The sequence below is a fragment of the Triticum aestivum genome, chromosome 3B, assembly GCF_018294505.1.
Source record: "Triticum aestivum cultivar Chinese Spring chromosome 3B, IWGSC CS RefSeq v2.1, whole genome shotgun sequence".
Taxonomy (NCBI): Eukaryota; Viridiplantae; Streptophyta; class Magnoliopsida; order Poales; family Poaceae; genus Triticum; species Triticum aestivum.
In genome coordinates this window covers 90313096-90337796 of record NC_057801.1, presented here as the reverse complement: position 1 = coordinate 90337796, position 24701 = coordinate 90313096, and the positions used below count along the sequence as shown (strand labels likewise).

At 47.0% G+C, this 24701-nt stretch overlaps 1 protein-coding gene across 1 annotated transcript; it reads right to left on the bottom strand.

Moving 5' to 3' along the window:
• Positions 1 to 1286: 1286 nt before the first annotated feature.
• LOC123067354 (uncharacterized) lies at positions 1287 to 12304 on the bottom strand. Its single transcript, XM_044490183.1, has 7 exons — positions 11814 to 12304; positions 3887 to 4078; positions 3524 to 3796; positions 2943 to 3045; positions 2251 to 2369; positions 1810 to 1977; positions 1287 to 1727 (listed from the first exon to the last, which is right to left on the bottom strand). The coding sequence occupies exons 1-7, from the start codon at positions 12201 to 12203 to the stop codon at positions 1287 to 1289; spliced, it is 1686 nt and encodes a 561-aa protein (XP_044346118.1). The 5' UTR covers positions 12204 to 12304.
• Positions 12305 to 24701: the final 12397 nt, after the last annotated feature.

Below are 24701 nucleotides of genomic sequence, written 5' to 3'. Positions count from 1 at the left end.
CCAGGGTCCTGATAACATCGTGGTGTAACTGAGGTTTTATGGCATCGTTGGTAACGTCAATCTTTAACACCCCACGATCGGCTTAGTCGGATGAACATCATGGTGTGTTATACCCAGATGGGCTTAAGGATGTCGGCCCAGCCGAGTTATTTTCTCTAAGAGGGCTTGGCAGTGAGGGCCTGTTGGGTCGTATCCTCATTATGGGCCTACCCCGGGATCCTGCCGTCAGTAGCCCCCGAGTTCTTCAAGGTCTCGCTGATGGCGCCGATTCCTTCGCATTGAGGAAGGTCTGGTTCGGTTAGACCAACTGTAAGAGTCCTCAAATCTCCTATGGAGATGCCTTTATGGACTCGATTGATGACCTGAAAAGGTTAGTTGTAGGCAAATTGTGACAAAGGCTCAGTGATACCGAACTTGCCCGTTTGTGGTGGCTTGCGAGGAAGTGTATCATGAATTTTGAGTGCTGTTGAAGAACGCCTAGGCTTACTCCAAGTAAGTCGTTGCCAGTTGTCCTAAAGAGGAACATTATTTCGATCTTGATCTTCAAACCTGAGTCATCGGACAAAAACATTTGGTCAAGACCAACTTGTCCCTTCGGGGATGTCTGGTCCGTTATTAGCCTAGGCGTAGCCGAGGGGTCTGAAGCTCGTAGAATATTCGTATAATTACATGACCGATAGTTTAAAATTATAGAATATGTGAAAATAAGCTTATTTAGAACTCAAGAATGGGCCCGAACCAAATAGTGAAATTCAACATGGCCCATCAAAAGGTGGCTTCTCAGCAGAAAAAAAAAATCACAAGGCAAACTAAAATTCTGGCAAAATCTATGACAATTTTTCAGATGTCATTCCATTGCATATGTATCCACAGAGAACACATATTAATGACCAGATAGTGATGTACACCTATACCAAGCCGCCAGAAAACCATGTCCAAGAATTTGCACAAGCTCTCTATCATTTCATCACAGGTACCAATCCAGCGGGCGGTCGAATAGGGATGACATGAATAACCGAAGAAATAGGAACGTAGTATGCAATATCAAAATGTATCCCCTTATTTAAAATGAATAAACTTTTTCATGCCATAAAGCTTTCTTCATGAAACTCTCCACTGTCCGCACCAGCTTGATATTTATACATACACTATAATATAAAACATCAAACAAACAAATAACAACCGAGCAATTAGTTAAAAAATTAGCAGTTAAAAATTTAACATCATCGCATACAGGATTTCCTACAAAATCTCTCAGAAGGCGTGGCTAGTACTTTATTTTAAAGTTAGTCCAACCGGACGTCGTTGGAGTCACTGGGAGGCGCGTCATCCTCTGCAAGCTTGTCGATGAGCATCTCCATCGTCTCAATGTACCTAGGCATGTAATGGTCCCTTATCATTGATCCGTCGAGTCGGATCTTGTTGTACATGTCGCGAGGGGTCTCGTAGAGGGCAACACCCTCACTCTGTCTGCCTTGCTCTTCTGATATTGGCAATGCAACCATGTGCATGATTCTTCCTGGGGGGTACAACTGGCGATGCCGAGGTGACTGAGAGGTACTCGACGGTGATCGCAGGGCTTCCAGGAGCTGCTCCATGTGTTCTCCATCTGTTCCTTTCTCAGCTTTATCAGAAGTTTGACTCTTTGTAGCAACATATGGCCAGCAGGATAGGGCAGAATGTTTCTTCACTACTTCATGCACGCCTTCTGAATGCTTCATCTCAGCCTGGATTTGTAAGCCAAATACAAAGATGAACATCTGATGTTGCATCACCAGTTTGTTTTGTGTTAGAAAAAGAATCAAGTACCTTAGCAGTCCAAGGTTGCAGCATATCAACATCTGCAACCTTAGAACTTGGACTGGATACAAAAGGGATGTAGGATCGCATGAAGTCCACAGAGTGGTTCATAAAACTCAGGAGTCTTTTCTGCTGAATATGTTCCTGGAGACCAGGTGCCCAGGATGATGCCATGACCTGCAGAGATTCCATACCAAATGCAAACGTATGATCTATGTTGCTTCTGCACTAATAAGTTGTTTTTACTGAGACATTTTTCGCTTTTATTTTAACCAGCTCATTGTTGTTCACCATGAGATGAAAAAAGAAGTGAGACAACCAACTCATTGCATTTTAGCTATGGAAGGAACGCACAAATTTAAAGATTTCATTCTTATTCACATCACTATATGAGAACATGTGGTCAGGGTTTAAAGAAAAATGAGTAAGAAGTATTTTTGTATGGGGTACCTTTGTACGAAGTTCAGCGGCTGAGACCTTGCCAAAAGATGGGACCAGATCATTTTTATTGACAACAGTGGTGACGAAGTCTTTGCTGGACTCAGCCAAGTCCCAGCTCATGCAAGCAGCTGGACAAAAGCAGTTCGTAATGTCATGTTATACTCCCTCCGTTCCCAAATAATTGTCTTTCTAGCCATCTTAAATGGACTACAACATACGGATATATGTAGACATGTTTTAGAGTGTAGATTCACTCATTTTGCTCCGTATGTAGTCATTTGTTGAAATCTCTAGAAAGACAATTATTTAGGAACGGAGTGAGTACTACATATGTAACAAAATATCGATAAGCAATTTTTGGAACCAAAAAGAAGGGACTGTGACATCATTGCAGATATTAGTTGCTTCGGGTGACAATGCCAATGCCGGTGTTCAGCATACTTGAGCTTTTTAGTATTCGTTTCGTATTTGTGCAAGCAATGCTTCCACACAGACCTTTTTTTAAATGAACGATTGTTTCTTAACAATGCAAGTGGTGCATCATTACGTACACCCTTTGTTCCTAAATGTAATAGAACTGCAAAAACATCTTACATTTAGGAACAGAGGTACGTAGTATTCGATTGACATGCAGTGCTTTTTCTTGATATTCATTTGTTTAAAGGTCAATTTTCAATCTGGAATTGACTACAGCACAATACCTGGTCCAAAGGCAATACATGCAGATGATGATAACTTCTTGTTCTCACGTAGTATACATGTTAAAATAGCTGCAATAGCAGCACCCATGGAATGCCCAATGATCTAAAATGAAACAATGATAATATTATTTTAGTTAGCAAAAATCTTGATGCAGCAATGTTTTTTTGTGAGAGTTTATCTCGAGGAGTCCTTATGTAATCTGCATTACCTTTTAGCAATGGTGGATCTAGAATTTGACCAATGTGGGGGCAACATTACAAAGGGTAGCAGTTTATTTTGTCAAAACACATTACAAATAGTTAATAAAGTATTGAATATACATATGAATGCACTAGTAAACAATGTTCTGCAAATTGTTTGTGGGGGCCATGGCCCCCACCACCCCACCCCTAGATCTGCCACTGCCTTTTAGTTTCAAATATGTGCTACTTTAATGTGAAGTTGACTCGTACTACCAAGAGAAATACCAAAAATACCATTAAGAAAGTTGACTCAGTAAGGTCTTCTACAACTCTAGTTTTGAAAAGCATTCAAATGGAAATCACATTTTCGGAAGTTCAGAAAATATTTAGTTACTTACCTTAATTTTGTAGTCTGGAAATCGCTCGACTGCTCTACTAAGGCAGGGAATGGCCTGATCCGCAACCCAGCGAGCTGCTGCAACCATTCCACAATGTGCATGCCCAACAACTATACATGATCCACGGCCTTCTTGTGACACAACATGATGAAACGGAACCTCTGCCGCAGTTGCTGCCGTCAGGCGATCCTTAACACTGATAGCTCCCTGGATAAAAAGGAGGAAGCATCTGGTACTTTCGTCGCGAACAACCGTGAACGTAGGCTTCATAAGCTGCATAGCCGCACAAGATTTACTATAAGACATTTCCAGTTCACAATCTGTGCTAAGATGATCAGAAATTTGGCTCAGTGTGACACATACCTTTGCCTTGGACTTCCTTATAAGAATATCATTCTGCTCATATCCACCAAACTCTAGGAACACTTCATAATGCTCCTTTGAGAAGAACATGCAGAGTCTCAGGTATATGAGAAGTGCAATCAGCTCCTGCCTTACTCCAGGACCTTCCAAGGGCACACAATTGCCACTTGTATACTCGTGCTGCAGATTGCCCTAAAGAAAATGAATAGTTAATCAGAGAAGAAGCAATACATTTTCTTCAACCAGATCATGTCAATGAATTTGGTTGGGTAAAGGCCATGGGTTTTTCATAAGTAACAAACCAATCAGAAACATGCTGCTGAGATGAATGCCTCGACTTCCTATCCCCTGAGGCCTGGTGGTTGTGGCCAACCGGCGTCTGAGGGAAAGAAACCTCGCTGGCGCAGGCTTGAGGGCCGGAAGCTCTTTAGATCTAGCACATCTACATCCGCAATCTCTTGGGCATACGAGAATCCTTTTTTGGAATATGCGTGGTTTTCGGTGCTAGGGAGCGCTGCAACCACCTGCGTGACTACATTAGAAAGGAGAACATTGACTTCTATATAGAAAAAGGCTCGTGTCGTGCTTTATATATAAAGCAACAACCAAACATACAACTCAACACAGTCAACTCCACACCACCACACACACTCAAGGCAAGATACATGGGTGATTAGGAGCAACAACACGACCCCCTACTACCCCAAGCAATCTACATGTAGGAAGATAGGGCACCGCTTGAGACCTCCGGGGCCCTCTATGGTGAAGAAGCCACCACGAAGATACGAAGTCATGCATGACGAGCCGAGTGCTCCAAGGCGACGCCTTCAGGAAAGATACGACACAGGAGTGCCACCGCTGATTGATCCAGGGATCATGGTTTCCCCCGAAGAAACAAAGGGGATGAAGAGAACCGTGACGATTCCTTCAAGAAGGAGAAGACACCACAGGCGCCGCCACCATCGACCTGCCAAGGCTAAAGAAGGTTTTCACCCCGACAACCCTCTTCATCACCAAGACAGAGTACACCAAGCCACGCTCGCCGCACCACCGTCACCGGCCGTCGCACGCATGCCAGCACGCCTCCCGCATGACCATGGCAGCCAGCTAACACCCGAGCCACGAGCTCCGCCCATGGGCACCGTGACTCCCACCACCAAGGCACCGCCCTGGCATCCATGACCCCAACACCACCCCACCCTAGACCTGCCACCACAATGACCAAAGAGATGAGCGGAAAAGGCCCCTCCTTTCCCACCTCTAGAAGGCCCCCAACTCCGAGACCTTCCTGGGCTGGCCAGACCTAGCCCCCGCCACCCTGCCCAGGCAAAGGGCGAGCTCCCCTTTGGGTTATCCCAAACGATTAAACAATCCCAAATGAGTCTTATTTGATAAGGTCAAAAGCTTGGACATTGTGGCTGATTCCTTTGAGTTAGATGCCATCAAATGGCAACAACAATATGATCTGGAAGCGGACTTGGTGTCCATTCATCATCAAAAGAAGATTTATTGGAAACAAAGGGGCTACCTCAATTGGATGTTCAAGGGTGATGCTAACATGGCATACCTCTCCATGGTCTTTCCAACGGTCGTAGACGTCACCGCTACATTGATCTGCTGATCATTAATGATGTCATGGTCACCGACCCCACATGCGGTTACTGCTCACATCTACAATTTTTACTCCTTTTTGCTTAGCTTTCAGCATCCTTCCAGCTTCATGTTTGACCCTCAAGCTTGGGGTCCTGATCGTTGTATTTTTTATGCTGATAACGACGTCTTGATGATTCCTCACTCTTGTGGATGAGGCTATTTCTTCCTCCAATTCCTCTTCGGCTCCTGCCCTGATGCTTCTTGATTCCGTTATTTAAGAAGGTTTGGGGTTTGCTTAAGACCCTCCTATATAAAGCTATGGAGGATTTCTGTCTGGGGATGGTGGATATTAAAGGCCTCAATTATGTGATACTTATGCTCATTCCAAAAGTTAAGGGTGTTGATAACATCCACCTTTTTAGACCCATCGCGCTCATTAACAACATTGCCAAATTCTCTTTCAAGGCGTTTGCTACTAGACTATCTCCGGTTGCTCATAAGCTCATTAGCCAGACTCAGTGTGCATTCGTTAAGGGGAGAGTTATTCTTGACTGTATCCTTTGAACTACATGAAAACTGGTCCGTGACATCCACAACTGGGGCGCAAGGTGGTCATCCTCAAGCTTGATTTCGAAAAAGCATATAATTGTGTTCATTGGTCTTTCCTTTGTGATATTCTCTTCACTAGAGGTTTCAATTCTGGCTATGTTCACCGGGTTGTGCAACTAATTTGTGATGCACACTGCCATCTTCATCAATGAGATTGTGGGCCCCTGTTTCAAGAATGGTCGTGGCTTGAGACAAGGCGACCCCATAACATAAGTAGGTCTATTCATTTCCATAACATAAGTAGGTCTATTTTGGGACGAAGGGAGTACATTTTTTCAGGGTTCTTTCATGAGTAAATAAAAGGAGTAAAGTAAGGTCATGTCCTTGGTCACCAGTACCTATCACTAGTAGAAAAGGGGCCAATGGTCCAGGCCACTCTAGCCCATTAGTCCCGGTTCAATCCATAACCGGGACCAATGGGGGCATCGGACCCGGTTCGTGAGCCCCGGGAGCCGGCCGGGCCACGTGGCCCATTGGTCCCGGTTCGTCTGAACCTATTGGTCCCGGTTGGCGGGACGAACCGGGACCAATGGGCATCGCTCCTGGCCCAACACCATTGGTCCCGTTTGGTGGCTTGAACCGGGACCAATGGGCTGCCCATTAGTCCCGGTTCGAGCCGTCAACCGAGACTAAATGGTTGGTACCCATTGCGACCAGAGTTTAGTCCCACCTCGCCAACCGAAGGGGAATCGGACCGGTTTATAAGCCCCTCCCTCTCTACCTTATTGAGCTCCTCTGAAAATGAAAATAGATGCGCTTATATAGGTAATTTAGCATAAATTCATACGGATTTCTCTTGAAATTCGTTATTAATTTAAGTTGAATTTCCTCTATAAGCGCATCTCTGCTCATTTCAGAGTAGTTTTTTTTCTTTTTTTGCTATATTTATTTTTTTCTTTTTATTTCTGAGTTGTAATAAGCCATTAAAAATAAGCATATATGCTCCTTTTTTAGTACAGTTAATCACAACTACTTTTTGCTTCTATTCATTTCTGAGTAGTTTTCTATATTTTTTTTTCTTTTCTGTTATATTTATTCTTTTGTTTTTATTTCTGAGTTGTAATAAGTCATTAAAAATAAGCATTTATGCTATTTTTTAGTAAAGTTAATCAAAATTATTTTTTCTTCTATTTATTTCTGAGTGGTTTTTTCTTTTTTCTTTTTCTGCTATATTTATTTTTTCTTTTTATTTCTGAGTTGTAATAAGCCATTAAAAATAAGCATATATGCTCCTTTTTTAGTACAGTTAATCACAACTATTTTTTGCTTCTATTCATTTCTGAGTTGTTTTCTATATTTTTTTCTTTTTTGTTATATTTATTCTTTTGTTTTTATTTCTGAGTTGTAATAAGTCATTAAAAATAAGCATATATGCTCCTTTTTTTTCTTTTTATTTCTGAGTTGTAATAAGCCATTAAAAATAAAAAAGAGGCGCAATGCTCGTTAATTTGCTTCAAGCCTTTCGAAATAGTGTCAACTGCACTGCACATAGCTCTGTGCAGTCTACCGTATTCCTCAAGGCTTGAAGCTAACCAACGTGCAGGAGCATTGAGCTTCTTCGTCATCGTCTCTGCACTCAGGGCTTATAAACAGCTGCGAGTGCCTCTCGCTTGGCGAGGTGGGACTAAAAAACAGCTGCAGGAAGAATCAACAAAAAAAATAGCTGCAGAAAATAAAAAAAGTATTTACACGGGTCCATTGGTACCGGTTCAAGGCACCAACCGGTACCAATGCCGATCTTTGGTCCCGGTTGGTCGCTTCAACCGGGACCAATGCCCCCCCTTTAGTCCCGGTTGTAGCCACCAACCGGGACCAAAGGTCTTCGTTTCCCGCCCTTTGGGCTGCTGAAAAGAGGCCTTTGGTCCCGGTTTGTGGCTCCAACCGGGACTAAAGGTGGCATTAGTCCCGGTTGGTGCCACCAACCGGGACCAATGCTATTGCTATATATACTTGACTTAGCAGTTTTCGCCAAATCCCATCTGTTTCTCGCCCCTGCCCCGAGCCTCTGCTCCTCGTCGTCGTCGCCGCCGAGCCCGCCCCGAGCCCGCCGTCCCCGTCGTCGCCCCGAGCCCGCCGTCGTCGCCGCCCCCATCGCCGCCCGCGTCCCGCGCCGCCCCGTCATCGCCGCCCGCGTCCCGCGCCGCCGCGCCCCGGCGTCGTCGCCCTTGCCCCGAGTCCGCCGTCCCCGTCGCCGCCCCCGAGCCCGCTGTCCTCGTCGCCGCCGTCCCCGTCGTCGCCCCTGCACCGCGCCGCCTCGACGCCGACGTGAGCATTTTTTTTATTTTTGTTAGATTTTTTAGATTCTTTTTGTAGTTCATAGATTTTTTTTAGGTTAGATGTGTAGTTATTTAGATATATAGTTCATAGATTTTTTTTGTTAGATTAGATTTTTTTGTTAGATTAATTAGATTTTTTTGTTAGATTACATGTGTAGTAATTAATTTGTTCATATTATGTTAGACTTTTTTTTCTGTTAATATATTTTTTTTGTTAGATTAGATTTTTTTTGTTAGATTACATGTGTAGTAATTAATTTGTTCATATTATGTTAGATTTTTTTCTGTTAATAGATTTTTTTTGTTAGATTAGATTTTATTTGTTAGATTACATGTGTAGTAATTAATTTGTTCATATTATGTTAGATTTTTTTTCTGTTAATAGATTTTTTTGGTGATATTATTATTGAATATGCATGTTTGGTGATATTATTGTTAATAGATTTTTTGGTGATATTTAGTTTGTGTAATTAATTTTGTTCATAGAATTTTAATGATTTTTTTGTTCATAGTATTTAGAAAAAGGAAAAAAATAAGAAGTAGTTTATATATAATGAAGTAGTTTGTTTTTAGTAAGTACTACTTATTTATTTATAGTAAGTGCTTAGTAGTTGAACTAGATAGTTGATTTAATTAGATTTTTTTGTTAGATTACATGTGTAGTAATTAATTTGTTCATATTATGTTAGATATTTTTGTTAGATTAATTAGAATTTTTTTGTTAGATTAGATATGTGTAGTAATTAGTTTTTTCATACTATGTTAGATTTAACTATATATAGAAGTAGTTCCCGCGTCGACGTCGGCGATGCCTATCCCGCATCCTCGTCGTCGTCGACTCGGCGGTGGAGGCCTGCTTGATCAGGGCCATGTTCGGGACTGGGCTCCGCCGGGTTGGTATTCGGAGGTGCTACCTTTCGGGGGACGTAGGTTGGTGAGGAGGCAGCCCGTTGTTGACCCGATCCTTGTTTGGTGGCGGTCGCGTGGGCCAGTGACGGTGGTGAGGCATCCGGACACCGCGGAGGTGGTACGTCACCGTGTCAGCGAGGAGGACGAGCATGTCCGTCGCTACATGGTTGCATTGAAGGGGAGGTTCGACAATACCTGGCAGGTTCTTAAGGGATTTCACTGGAGCTATGATCCTGTGATGGTTCCTTATCTTTGGGTGTCCATCGCCCGCGTCGATACCCGTCGGGCGCTACGGTTCTAGTTGTATTAGTGATAATATTCGATGATGTACGGACACCAAGAGATGATGTACTTTTTCTTATAATTATTGAATGCATGCTAATTTGAATACTATACTTTATTTTATGATTTGGTTTTGCTTATTTTATGATTTGGTTTTGCTTATTGAATGCTCATATTGGATAAGTTATCCTTCATTCCCGTGTGCTAGACAATTTGGTATAATAATGCATTCGAGAATGAAAGAGGAGCTACGTACGTACATTGATCATCGATAGTCAACCCGTGATTAATAATAATGATCTAGTTTAATATTTGAATTATGAACGTAGGCCGGAAATGTCGTACTCATCGGATGACGAAACCGCCCGGGGGAGTGCGACTGGTGCCACGACGACCGAGGTATGTGCGACAGGTTCATTGAGCTGGACGAAGATCGGCGCTTCAGCATTAAGCTCGAGGAGACTTGCGATGTTCATACGGTACGCAACGACGACAATAGTTTTTTTCGTAATTAAGCACGACTTCAACTATTTTAACGTGTATTTTTCATCTTTTCCAATTCGACTAGCTTATCCCATGCTTTGCAAGACGCTATGTCTTGAAGAGGATGGGTTTTGAAGACCATGAAAATTTCAAAACCAAAAAAAGTATCCTAAGTACCCATCATGGTGTGGATTTTCAAGTAAAGCTGTACAATGCTCAGAGTGTAACCCATTTTGGTTGCAAAAATTGGAATGCATTTTGCAAGATGTATGGTCTTGATGAGGGTATGCTTGTCACCATGGATCTTGGTGATCCTACAATCGAGCAAGAGACACCTTCGATTTGGGTCTTTGTGGATACACCTCCAGTTCTTCCCTCATGTGAGCTAAACATAGTTATTAAGTAATTTATATTGTTTATTTCAAAATATATAGTTGACAACTTATCTCCATTGACAACTTATTTTCATTCTTCAAAGAATGTGCGGAAGATGGTAGACAGAACGTACTACACCGAAGGCTCCGAATTAACTTATCAGGAGAAAAATCATCTGGTCGGATTTTGTACTGATCTTGAGAATTACAATATCTACAATCAAACTCCTCAACATTATGGTCAATACGTGCCACTAGTACACGTGTTGAACTACGGTAACTACCATGGAGATACCCTGGTAAGATTATTTTTTACTATTACAACATCCGTGCATCTTTTTGCACACTTTTAAAACTAGTACATCATTGCTAACTATGAAGTTATTACTATGTTTTTTAACAGATAATCCCGAATGATTGTGTGCCTTATCTGATGTATACACATGGTAGCCTTCATGTTTTGAACATACAACCAGGTCGTCCTACGAATCTCAACTGTCCATACCGGGTTTCTAAAAGAAATGGAGACATAACAATCAAAGAATGGGAAAAAATGCATGGACAGTCGTAAGGAGCTTCTTGGAAGCAATAAGCAGTGAAGGGGAAGAATTGGAGACAGGATGATCGCCATTCTTCATAATGAAGAGTCAGGGTCTATATTGTTTTATGCTATTTTATCTTAAAGGTGTAGGTCCTACCTGATACTGATGATCATGTGGTAAGAACAATTATGTAGGGTTGGATTCGATGACTATGAGAATGATGATCGTATGACTTATTATTAATAACGAGTAGAAGTTGTATGATGATGCATGATTAGTAGGACTTGTTATTATATACATATATGATGATGTATGATGCAAAGCATGCATGAGCATGTTATATCTGCGGGTGCAATGAACATAGCAGCAGCGTTGATAAACCAAGGACGAAGATAAGAGAGGACACTTCTCTCTATTAGCTAGCTATAATAACAACCTAAAAATAACCCCCAAAACCCCTAAAGCAGCCACTTTTGTAAAAAAAATTGACTTTTAGTCCCGGTTGGAGCCACCAACCGGGACCAAAGGCCCTCTGACTGGGCTCGGTACACAGGGCCACGTGGAGCCGCATTGGTCCCGGTTCGTGTTTGAACCGGGACTAATGGATGGTGGCATTAGTAATGACCCATTAGTTCCGGTTCATAAACTGGGACTAAAGGCCCTTACGAATCGGGACTAATGGGTGGTTTTCTACTAGTGTATTCATAACAAACAAAAGCATGATCTAAGCAAAATCAAGCGACGCATGTCTTTTCCTCTCTTCGTGATGAACAAGCAGAAACGGCTTGCACTGCGACTATTCCAGGCTTCCCACAGATGGAAACATTTGATTTCGGGCCGAGGCGTGGTGATCACTCACCTGGAGACGCATGTAGTGGCTGATCCCGAAGGCGATGTCCCCGAACGGCCACTTCCCCAGCGTCTCGCCGTACGCCAACCTCACCGTCCTCGCCGCCACGGCCGCGGCTTCCCTCCAGCTCGCCGGCGCGCTCTCCGGCCACCTCGCCTCGCTTTCCCCGCCAACGTCCCTCCGCCCGTTCCGCCTCCTTGGCGCCTCCTCCGCGCCGTCGGGGGACAGTCGTCCGGAGAGCACGACATAGACCAGCGCCGCCGTCCCCGCCGCTGACGATGCCACCCCCTTGGCTCCCATTCTGGGCGTGCGGTGGCGGGAGGAATTAAGCAGATCGTTCATCGAAGTACCATTTTCCTCTTCATGTGTATGGGTATTCCGGGAAATCCGAAGGAGCATATCCGGGGTGCTTATGCTGATGCTATGAAGAATAGTGTTTGGATATTCTGCTGGCGGTAGCCAAAAGATACCTGCTGGCTGCTGCCTTTCTGAATGTGTACCAGTTCGGTCACGTTTGGCAAATCTAGCGTGACAATGGTGAGTGGGCTTAAAACTTAAAACATCAAATTTGTAAGCCTAATTAACAAGTGCATTGGATGTCGAGTGGGGCGTTGCAAAGACTGAGCTCCATGGAGCTCATTTTGCACACAAAAACAAAACATATTTAAAAGTTTCAAAAAATGCCAATTTTTTCTACAAATACATATGCATATTCCTCAAGTATGTATAAAATTTTATCAACTAATTTGATTATTTGCATGCTACACAAAAAAGACAAATATCGGGCCCAAATACAACAAAAAGTCCATTTTAATATGTGTATTTGTCTTTTGCATGTATATATGTTCATGAAACTTTGCACATGTATACTACAAGTATATGTCTACATATGTACTTTTTTTCAGATTTTTTTTTAGGTGTGAAAAATTATTTTCGCTGAGAAAAAGTAAAGAGCTCAATGGAGCACGGCCTTTGCAAGCACTTTTCAATTGGATGTCGCATGTAAAGCACCTAGATAAAATTGTCAATTGATATGTTTTGATCACTAAATATAATACTCCCTCCATTTAAACTAAAGTCACGACACTCATTTTGGGACGAAGGGAGTATATTTTTTTAGGACAAGCTTATACTTGTGTATGCGGTTGGAGCGGGTGGTCAGGGAGGTTTTTACCCAACATGGATGATAGCATAATCTCCGAATATGTCCACACCTCCTTCAGCATAGGCATAGTGTCGGTCCTATATGACTCTACTGTTGCCGATATGTCAATTTTTTCTATATTATGTTTTGTCAGATTGTTGGTAGTACAACTGCGGAGACAGACCCCCGCGTCACTCACACTGTGTGACTCGGGGGGGGGGCTACAGCCGCCGGTTCCCCCCGTTGATGATCTCTCATCCATCGTTGCCGGCTAGGCTGCAGCGGCGGCGGGCCCCGTCTTCGAGTGAAGGGTGTGCTCCTCCATGCCGTGCAAAATCAACTCCCAATCATCGTTGATGTCGGACGATGTGTTGCTGTCGTCGCTTGCCATTGATCGGAAGGGAAGGGGACGGTGAAAGGAGAAGACGAAGAGAAGTGGAGTGGAGTGAGCTTTGATTGCAGTCTAGAGTTCGTCTGGAGTGGGGATATATGTGGGGGCGAGGTGGGTCAGGGTAGGCCGGTCCGACATGATGGATGCAGCCCGATCTCCCAATACCCTTCTTAGATTTGGGCTAGGTTTGAGGGGTGCCGATCCGTACGTCCGCGGCTGGTTTGTGGAGGCCGGCTGTCGCGGTTTTGTGACGTACACTGACAGAGCCGTCCATCCGATCAGTTTGAGGGGAATGGATGTTGAGTCGGTGGATTAAGGTGGTTGATGCAGAGGTGGAGGTCTTTTTTCCTCTTTTTATACTACAATAAAAAATAAATCAATTACACCGCTGGTGCTAGAACTTGGCGCAAACGGTCACTTTAGTGCTAGAACTTGTGGCATACATTGACTGGTGCAATAACTTGGCTTGGGCGTGCAAATACGGTGCAAATCACGTTTGATACGAAAACAACGATGACATGGCGTGCCAGCCTAGCATGGGGCCCGCCGTCAGCGACGGGAAGGCAGAGAGGAACGCGTGTGGCCTGTTTTTCTTTAAACCCCCTTGAATATTTTTATTTCTCATAAAAGCCCATGTCTATGCTTTGGAAGGCATTTTATTTATCCGCCTCTATGACACAAGGGCCCCAGCTGTCAGTACTTGGAAATTAAAAGGGTAAAAAATGAAATCCAGGGGTCGAGGTCCGACATGATGGATGCGGCCCGATCTCCCAATACCCTTCTTAGATTTGGGGTAGGTTTGAGGGGTGCCGATCCGTACGTCCGCGACTGGTTTGTGGAGGCCGGCTGTCACGGTTTTGTGACGGACACTAACAGAGCCGTCCATCCGATCAGTTTGAGGGGTATGAATTTTGAGTCGGTGGATTAAGGTGGTTGATGTAGAGGTGGAGGTCTTTTTCCCTCTTTTTATACTACAATAAAAAAATAAATTAATTACACCGCTGGTGCTAGAACTTGGCGCAAACGGTCACTTTAGTGCTAGAACTTGTGGCATACATTGACTGGTGCAATAACTTGGCTTGGGCGTGCAAATACGGTGCAAATCACGTTTGATACGAAAACAACGATGACATGGCGTGCCAGCCTAGCATGGGGCCCGCTGTCAGCGACGGGAAGGCAGAGAGGAACGCGTGTGGCCTGTTTTTCTTTAAACCCCCTTGAATATTTTTATTTCTCATAAAAAGCCCATGTCTATGCTTTGGAAGGCATTTTATTTATCCGCCTCTATGACACAAGGGCCCCAGCTGTCAGTACTGGGAAATTAAAAGGGTAAAAAATGAAATCCGGGGGTCGAGGTCCGACATGATGGATGTGGCCCGATCTCCCAATACCCTTCTTAGATTTGGGCTAGGTTTGAGGGGTGCTGTTGTGGTTCTAAGTCTGACAGTAGAGTGGGGGTAGGTATAGAGAGGCAAGGTCCTAGCTATGGAGAGGTTGTAAACACAAGAGATGTACGAGTTCAGGCCCTTCTCGGAGGAAGTAAAAGCCCTACGTCTCAGAGCCGGAGGCGGTCGAGTGGATTATGGGTATATGAGTTACAGGGGTGCGAACCCTTCTGCCTGTGGAGGGGGGTGGCTTACATAGAGTGCGCCAGGACCCCAACCAACCCACGTAATGAAGGGTTTAAGGTACATTAAGTCCGGGGCGTTACTGGTAACGCCCCACATAAAGTGTCTTAACTATTATAAAGTCTACTTAATTACAGACCGTTGCAGTGCAGAGTGCTTCTTGACCTTCTGGTGGTCGAGTGAGTCTTTGTGGTCGAGTCCTTCAAGTCAGTCGAGTGAGTTCCTCGTAGGTCGACTGGAAGGTGATCTCTTCTAAGGGTGTCCTTGGGCAGGGTACTTAGATCAGGTCTATGACCCTACCCTAGGTACATGACTCCATCATTAGCCCCCGAATGGATTGAGGCTTGAGTGATGAAGGAGTTGATGTTGTTTCCGATTAGCCTTCGCACACTGGTCGTGCGTTGTTTTGAACCAAAAAAAATCTCTTTGTTGATAGTGAGCAACTTTTCTTCAGTCGACTCGATCCATTCTTTTCTTTCGTCGAGTGATCTTTTGGACTTCGCCGATTTCCGAGTGACGGATCACAGGAAATCCCGCGTTCGACAGATCGATCTGCCGTTCGCGGATTCTGCGGGGTACGAAATTTGGGGAAGCGCGCGAAGCGGGGCGGACCGCGGCGCTCGGATGGGATAGGGCATAGACGCCTCGATCCCCGCGCCGCTTTTTTCGCCACGTATCACGTCCGCGCAATTGTTTCGGGATATAATTAGATCGACCGGGCCCACCTGTCATCCACTCGGAAAGGATCTTATAAATGCGCCCGGCGAGGTTTTTTTGAAGAGTGCCTCAGCATTCTCTCTCTGCTTCCTTCGTCTCCGCCCAACGCGCTCGCTCTCGCCTCCGCACAACTTCTCTTCGCGCGTCTTGCCGGCAGCCATGGTCAAGGATAAGACGGCGGCGCTGGAACGCACGAAGAAGGCGTCGGCGACGGAGAAGGCGAAGGGGAGATCCACCAGTCGCGGAGGGTCTTCGTCTAGATCTCTCCTGCCAAAAGGCTGGGTCCAGGGAGACTGGATCCGGTCGACCATCACGGAGGCGGATCTCCTCGATATGGCCAACGACGGGCTGATCCCTCACGGAGCCGCAAGGCTTCCGGGGAAAGAGTGGCAGCCCCAGCGGGAAGAGGGTGAGTGCGTGCTTCTGGCCACCCATGTCGATCGCGGATTTTCTTTGCCAGCGAGCGTTTTCTTTCGTGGTTTCTTGAACTTCTTTGGAGCGCAACTCCACCACTTCACCCCGAACTCCATCGCCTATCTCGCCGCGTTTGTGTCCATGTGTGAGAATTTTCTGGGTTGTCGACCGCATTGGGGATTGTTCAAGCATATATTCACGTGTCGCTCTCAGGCCGTGAAGAAGGCGAGCCCAGGCGACGAAAGAACCCAAGTTATCCAAATGTGTGGAGGTCTGGGGATATAGGTGAGGAACAAGAGTACCTTCCCAGCCATGACGTTTCCCGAGTCGGTCAGAGGCTGGCAGTCGACCTGGTTCTACTGCCAGGATCAGCCGACGCCGGGGAAGTCGAGTGGACTCCCTCAGTTCACCATGGACCGAGTGAACAAGCCCTCCTCTCTGAAGGTGATTCCGGAGGAGAAAGCTGACGTGAAGATGTTGATGGAGCGCGTAGTTCAGTTGGTTCGGGAGGGAGTGACGGGTATGGATCTCCTGGAGGTGTTTCTTAGGCGTCGTATCCAGCCTCTTCAGTTCCGGAGCCATTGCATGTGGTTGTACCGCGGGACTGAAGATGAGACTCAGATCAATCCAGAAGCAGTCAACGATGCCACTCTGGAAAGGTGGATGGCCGCTGTTACTGGGAACAAGGATAACCCTCATGGAGCCAGAAGGATTCCTCCACTCGACCACCTCAGTGTTCCAGACAAGGTATGTCTGCTCCACTTCCCATTGTATTCTTGTCATATTTATTTCTGTTTTCTCTGCCAATTGGTCGATTGACCTTTGTCTTGATGTCTATCAGGCCCTCACTGAGCTGTACTCGATGCCCAATGGGGCACAGGCTCCGACTGAGGAGGGAGAAGCGAGCGGGGGCGAGAGCCAGGAGGAGTGGGACTCGGATGCCGCTGAGGATGATGATGATGATGATGACGATGAGGAGGACGAAGAAGAGGAGGAGGAGGAGGTCGCACCGCCGCGCTCGGAAAGGCGGTCGAAGCTTGTCCATGACCCTGCGACTGAATGTGGCAAGGGGGTTGCGACTGTGGCGCAGTCGACCAAGCGCCCTCGGACCACTTCTCCGGTGCCGACTGAGAGGGCGTCGAAGCAGCCCAGGGCGGCCCCGTCAAAGCCGACCAAGCTCCTGTCGAAGATGAAGGTGTCCATCCCCACCATATCAGGGTAATCGTTGCTGCTTAAATCTTCCTGTTTTGTGCAAGCTTTATCTCTGGTTGACGTTTGAGCTAGTCGACTAATTCTTTGGGATTGCAGTGCTGCTACTTCTGAGACCTCAGTCGGGGCTGATGACCATGAGATGGAGGACGCAACCACCTCAAACCTTGGTACTATACTCTTAATTCCGTTTTTAGTCAACTGACTCATGATCTCTAATTTTGATTCTTTTCTGTAGCCCCATCCAACGTTGTTATCACTCTTCCTGATGATGATGAAGATGAGGAACCGCTGAAGCACAGAAGGAGCAGGAAAGCGTCTGCCGGCAGGGTGCCCCAGGATGTGACTGCGCCCGAGACTCTGGCCGCGGAGGAGGAGAACACCACTCGACACACTGTGTCCTTCGCAGATCCACTGACGAGTGCTCTCCCTGCTTCCTCGAGTGCCGCACAGCCCTCCCTCTTCACGACGCACCACGTCCCAGAGGACCAAGCTGGGGCCGCGAAGGAGGCGATACGCCAGGCAGGGATCATGATGGAGCGGGTGAAGACCATCCGGGATGCGAGCCAGGCAGCTTACGACGCCAGTTCCGCCCTTCAAAGCAATGTTCAGGTCAGTCGACCATCGCTTGTTCTGTTAGGATATGCTATCAAAACTTTTCTTTCTGGAATTCATAGCAGTCACCCACTGGGTGTGTCGATTTAAACTCCGTGTTAGCGGGGGCACGCTAAGTGCACCCGCTGGGTGTAGTCCCCAAGGCTAAGGTCGACTGCTGGCAGTCGGCCTTAGGCTTTATAAGTTGAATCTTTCCGTCATTCGTCTGAGGCGAATGGATTTCTCAAAACCGGTGGGGGCACGCTGAGTGCACCCACTGGGTGTAGTCCTCGAGACTGTGGTCGACTGCTTGCAGTCGATTACAGTCTTAAAGAATACATCTTTTTTTTTGAGGTCGACTGGTCGACTCTGTCTTCAATAGGATTAGTGGGGGCACGCTGAGTGCACCCACTGGGTGTAGTCCCCGAGACTACGGTCGAATGCTTGTATTCGGCTGTAGTCTTAGAAATGCATGATTTTTCCTTTTCCACTCGGAAGTGAATTTTCTTTGACATTTAGTCGATTGGTTCTTCGCAGAAATCCTGTGACCTTGCGGCTCGCTACACCGAGCTGGAAAACAAGCACATTCAGCTCGAGCTGGATTTGAAGCTGATTCAGGAGAATCTGACGAAGGCAAAGGAGGAGGCCAAAGGTATGTTTGGTGAGGCCTCGACGACTGCTTTTTCCCTTCGTTTGTTTCAAAATCTGATCTTGCTGTAACTTGCAGGTAAGGTGAGGGAGGCCCAACAGAAGAAAGACCTTGAACTAGCTGATAAGATCAAGCTTGCTGTCGAGAAGTTAGCTTCAGTCACCAAGTTTGAACAAGAAAATACCAATCTGAAAGCTGCTCTTGGGATCGCCAACGAGGAAGTCAGTCGACTGAAAACTGACAAAGCTGCCCTGACCGACCAAGTCAACCAGTTGACTGGGAAGAAAAATGATCTGGAGGCCTTCCTGAGTGGTCTTGCCAAGAAGCTGTTCCTTATGCTTGAAGGTAACCCTTTACTCTCAACAATCATTTTCAACTGTGATTTTTCCATTCGACCATTGCCTTGACTCGGTGATTGTCCTTGCAGAATTTTGTCAAAACTTTGAAGAAGAGACTAGCCGGCTGGAACCAAACCTTGACCCCATCAATTCTCCGATGAACGACGAAGTTGCCATGAACGTTTTCCGACTGGAGTCCCGTGTTGCAGCTGTCGTGGACTATCTTGCAAGGCTGAAGGTCGCCACATCTCGCATCGACTCATCGCTCTGGCCCAGGGAGACACTCCAGAACGACCTTGAGTCGCTGATGGCTCGCCTGAACACGGTCCCTGGTCGAGTGCAGGAGTGGAAAAAGTCGTCGGCTCGGTGCGGTGCAGATGTTGCTCTGTGTCTGGCCCGAGTCCGCTGCAAAGATGCACGAGAAGATAAGCCGGCGGCTCTCCGAGTGGCCAACACCAAGAAACACGACTTCAGGTCCTTCATGGAAACCTTCATTGCTGCCGCCACTCGGATCGCAGATGGAATTGATCTTGATGAGTTCGTCGCTCCTTCCAGCCCTCCACAGGAGGGGTAAAAAACTTCTTTTAAGCTCGACACTTTAAATTTGCCTCGGTATGCCGAGTGGAGTTGTAACCGATAAACCTTAACAGGCTTAGCGCCTGAGCACTTTCGGTTCCTTTAGGTATCGATCCGAACTTGGATTTGATGTTTGAATATGATTGTTTTTGGCTCGAAATGTCTTTTTGCAGGTTCAAAGCAAGACGCTTACTGCAGTCGACTTATTCCTTAATCCACTTAGGCGAGCGCAGGGCTGCAGCTAAGCCCCCGAGTGTGAGGTTTACTCTTCACTCGGTAGGGTTTTGATATCTTAGGCGAGCACTGGGCTGCCGCTAAGCCCCCGAGTGAGAGGTTTGCTCTTCACTCGGCAGGATTTTCATATCTTAGGCGAGCACTGGGCTGCAGCTAAGCCCCCGAGTGAGAGGTTTGCTCTTCACTCGGTAGGATTTTGATATCTTAGGCGAGCACTGGGCTGCAGCTAAGCCCCCGAGTGAGAGGTTTGCTCTTCACCCGGCAGGATTTTGATATCTTAGGCGAGCACTGGGCTGCAGCTAAGCCCCCGAGTGAGAGGTTTGCTCTTCACCCGGCAGGATTTTCATATCTTAGGCGAGCACTGGGCTGCAGCTAAGCCCCCGAGTGAGAGGTTTGCTCTTCACTCGGTAGTATTTTCACATCTTAGGCGAGCACTGGGCTGCAGCTAAGCCCCCGAGTGAGAGGTTTTCTCTTCACTCGGTAGGATTTTCACATCTTAGGCGAGCACTGGGCTGCAGCTAAGCCACCGAGTGAGAGGCTTGCTCTTCACTCGGTAGGATTTTCACATCTTAGGCGAGCGCTGGGCTGCAGCTAAGCCTCCGAGTGAGAGGTTTGCTCTTCACTCGGTAGGATTTTGATATCTTAGGCGAGCACTGGGCTGCAGCTAAGCCCCCGAGTGAGAGGTTTGCTCTTCACCCGGCAGGATTTTCATATCTTAGGCGAGCACTGGGCTGCAGCTAAGCCCCCGAGTGAGAGGTTTGCTCTTCACTCGGTAGGATTTTCACATCTTAGGCGAGCACTGGGCTGCAGCTAAGCCCCCGAGTGAGAGGTTTGCTCTTCACTCGGTAGGATTTTCACATCTTAGGCGAGCACTGGGCTGCAGCTAAGCCCCCGAGTGAGAGGTTTGCTCTTCACTCGGTAGGATTTTCACATCTTAGGCAAGCGCTGGGCTGCAGCTAAGCCTCCGAGTGAGAGGTTTGCTCTTCACTCGGTAGGATTTTCACGTTGTACTTGTGGCGAAGCTCAGAGGAGAGGGTCTCAGTCGACCTGCACCTCGTCCTCCTTACGAGCGCACATTGTACTTATGGCGTGGCTCAGAGGAGAGGGCCGCAGTCGACCTGCACCTCGTCCTCCTTGCGGGAGCACATTGTACTTAGGCAAGTGTTTAAACTACAGCTAAGCCCCCCGAGTGGGAGTCTGGCTCGCCACTCGGTAGGATTTAAATAACTTAGGCGAGTACTTTGGACTGCAGCTAAGCCTCCCGAGTGGGAGTCTGGCTCGCCACTCGGTGGGATTTAAATAACTTAGGCGAGTACTTTGGACTGCAGCTAAGCCTCCGAGTGGGAGTCTAGCTCGCCACTCGGTAGGATTTAAATAACTTAGGCGAGTACTTTGGACTGTAGCTAAGCCTCCGAGTGGAAGTCTGGCTTACCACTCGGTAGGATTTTATTTAATCTTAGGCGAAACGAATTCGCAGCTAAGCCCCCGAGTGGAAGTCTGGCTCACCACTCGGTAGGATTTTACAAACTTAGGCGAAACGGATTCGCGGCTAAGTCCCCGAGTGGGAGTCTGGCTCACCACTCGGTAAGGATTTTTACAAACTTAGGCGAAACGGATTCGCGGCTAAGTCACCCACTGAGGGGAAAATAAAAAGTGACAAAAATTATGGAGGGATTATGACACTATTATTTTGAAATCCATGAACTACAGAAGTACTTTATTACAACTCATCCGAGTGATAAGCTTAAGTGTAAAATGGGCGGAGTAGTTCCGCGTTCCAAGCTCGGGGCTCGTCGATATTATGTTCGACGTTGTAAAGACGGTACGCCCCATTGTGGAGAACTTTGGAGACGATGAAGGGTCCTTCCCAAGAAGGAGCAAGCTTGTGTTGTTTCTTCTGATCCACTCGGAGAACTAAATCCCCTTCCTGGAAGGCTCGACCCCTCACATTTCTGGCGTGGAAACGACGCAAGTCTTGTTGGTAGATGGTCGATCGGATCAGGGCCATCTCCCTTTCTTCCTCTAAAAGGTCGACTGCGTCCTCCCGCGCTTGTTCGGCTTCTGCTTCGTTGTAGAGTTCAACTCGAGGAGCATTGTGGAGGAGATCACTCGGCAAGACTGCTTCAGCTCCGTAGACCAAGAAGAATGGAGTTCTTCCGGTCGATCGATTAGGTGTGGTCCGCAGTCCCCAAAGCACCGAGGGAAGTTCGCGGACCCACGCTCCAGCCGCATGCTTGAGATCACGCATCAGCCGGGGCTTCAATCCCTTGAGAATCAGGCCATTGGCTCACTCTGCTTGTCCATTCGACTGCGGGTGGGCGACTGAAGCATAGTCGACTCGTGTTCCTTGAGAGTTGCAGAAATCTCTGAATTCCTCCGAGTCAAAGTTCGACCCATTATCCGTGATGATGCTGTGCGGCACTCCATATCTGAATATCAGTTCCCTGATGAAGCTAACAACAGTCCCGGCATCAAGGTTCTTGATTGGTTTAGCCTCAATCCACTTGGTGAACTTGTTGACTGCTACCAGTACATGCGTGAAGCCACTTCGACCTGTTCTCAAAGGACCAACCATGTCCAACCCCCATACTGCGAAAGGCCAGACGAGTGGAATGGTCTTCAGAGCTGATGCAGGCTTGTGCGACATATTCGAGTAGAACTGACATCCTTCGCACTTGTCCACTATTCCCTTTGCCATCTCATTCGCCTTTGGCCAATAAAATCCGGCTCGGTATGCTTTGGCCACGATGGTCCGAGAGGACGCATGATGACCACAGATCCCCGAGTGGATATCATTAAGGATGATTCGACCTTCTTCTAGCGTTATGCACTTCTGACCAACTCTAGTCGCGCTTTCTCTGTATAACTGTCCTTTGATTACGGTAAAGGCCTTGGATCGACGGACGATCTGTCGAGCCTCTTCCTCATCCTCTGGGAGCTCTTTTCTTAGGATATACGCGATATATGGAACTGTCCAATCCGGAATGACCACTAAGACCTCCATGATCAAGTCGACCACCGCTGGGACCTCAACCTCAGTCGGATCTGTGGCACTCGTGGGCTGTGGAGCTTCTTCGGTGAAAGGATCTTCTTTGACTGACGGAGTGTGTATATGCTCCAAGAACACACCACTCAGAATGGCTTCTCTCTTGGAACCTATCTTTGCCAGATCATCTGCTGCCTGATTTTTCAGTCGGGGTATGTGATGGAGCTCTAACCCCTCAAACTTCTATTCCAACTTCCTCACTGCATTGTAGTATCCAGTCATGGTTGGGCTTCTCACGTCCCACTCCTTCATCACTTGATTGACCACTAAATCTGAATCGCCATAGACCATCAGGCGACGGACGCCGAGTGAAATGGCCATGCGTAATCCATCTAAGAGGGCCTCATACTCTGCCTCGTTGTTGGAGGAATCAAAGTGAATCTAGAGCACATATCTAAGCTTATCTCCTCTGGGGGAAACCAAGACCACCCCAGCACCGGAACCATTCAGCATTTTAGAGCCGTCAAAGAACATGGTCCAATGCTCCGAGTGAACTTCAGTCGGCTGCTGTTGTTCAATCCACTCGGCGAGGAAATCGGCTATTGCCTGGGACTTAATGGCTTTCTTTGCCTCAAACTTGATATCAAGGGGAAGAAGTTCAATCGCCCATTTCGCCACTCGACCAGTTGCATCTCTGTTGTGCAAAATCTCTGATAGTGGAGCATCGCTGACGACTGTGATGGAATGATCAGAGAAATAATGAGCAACCTTCTTCGTGGTCATGTATATTCCATACACAAGCTTCTGATAATGAGGATATCTCTGCTTGGATGGAGTCAAGACTTCAGACCAATAATACACTGGGCGTTGAACTTTGAAGGCTTTTCCTTCTTCCTCCCGCTCGACCGTAAGCACTATACTGACGACTTGTCCTGTGGCTGCGATATAAAGCAACAGAGGCTCTTTGCTGATTGGAGCAGCAAGCACCGGCTGGGTGGAGAGCAGAGCTTTTAGCTCGGCAAACGCTGCATCAGCTTCTGGAGTCCACTCGAACTTGTCTGCCTTCTTCATCAGTCGGTAAAGAGGTAATGCCTTTTCACCGAGTCGTGAGATGAATCGACTTAATGCGGCCAAGCATCCAGTAAGCTTCTGGACATCGTGCACTCGCATAGGGCGTTTCATTCGGAGAATAGTGCCGATCTTTTCTGGATTAGCATCCCTCGCTCGGAAACGAGAAAACCGAGTAACTTGCCACCAGGAACTCCGAATGTGCACTTTGATGGGTTGAGCTTGATATCATACCTTCTGAGGTTGGCAAATGTTTCGGTGAGGTCAGCGAGCAGGTCGAAACCTTTTCGTGACTTGACGACGATATCATCCACATACGCTTCCACATTCCGACTGATTTGAGTGAGCAGACACTTCTGAATCATTCGCATAAATGTGGCTCCGGCATTCTTGAGGTCGAATGGCATGGTGATATAGCAGAAGCACCCGAATGGAGTGATGAAAGCTGTTTTTATCTCATCGGGCCCGTACAGACGGATCTGGTGGTACCCGGAATAGGCGTCTAGAAAAGACAATCTCTCGCATCCCGCGGTCGAGTCAACAATTTGATCTATGCGAGGGAGAGGAAAATGATCTTTCGGGCAGGCCCGGTTGATGTGCTTGAAATCAATGCACATTCGGAGCGATTTGTCCTTCTTAGGAACCATGACGACATTGGCGAGCCACTCGGAGTGGTATATCTCTCGGATAAATCCTGCCGCCAACAGTCGAGCCACTTCCTCACCAATGGCTTTTCTCTTCTGGACGGCGGACCGCCGAAGATGCTCTTTGACTGGTTTTGCTGATGAGTCGACTCTTAGGTGATGCTCAGCCAGTCCCCTGGGAACACCTGGCATGTCAGCGGGCTTCCATGCAAAAATGTTCCAGTTCTCACGGAGGAACTGGATGAGCGCTTCTTCCTATTTCGGGTCGAGTGTTGTGGAGATGTGGGTCGGGGCTGCATTGGGGT

Coding starts and splice junctions, on each gene's coding strand:
- LOC123067354 (XM_044490183.1), bottom strand. CDS start 12,203: ATGCTCCTTCGGATTTCCCGGAATACCCATACACATGAAGAGGAAAAT. Junction 2,370..2,942: donor ATGTATTGCCTTTGGACCAG/GTATTGTGCTGT, acceptor GCTTTTGTCCAG/CTGCTTGCATGAGCTGGGAC. Junction 1,978..2,250: donor CCGCTGAACTTCGTACAAAG/GTACCCCATACA, acceptor GAATCTCTGCAG/GTCATGGCATCATCCTGGGC.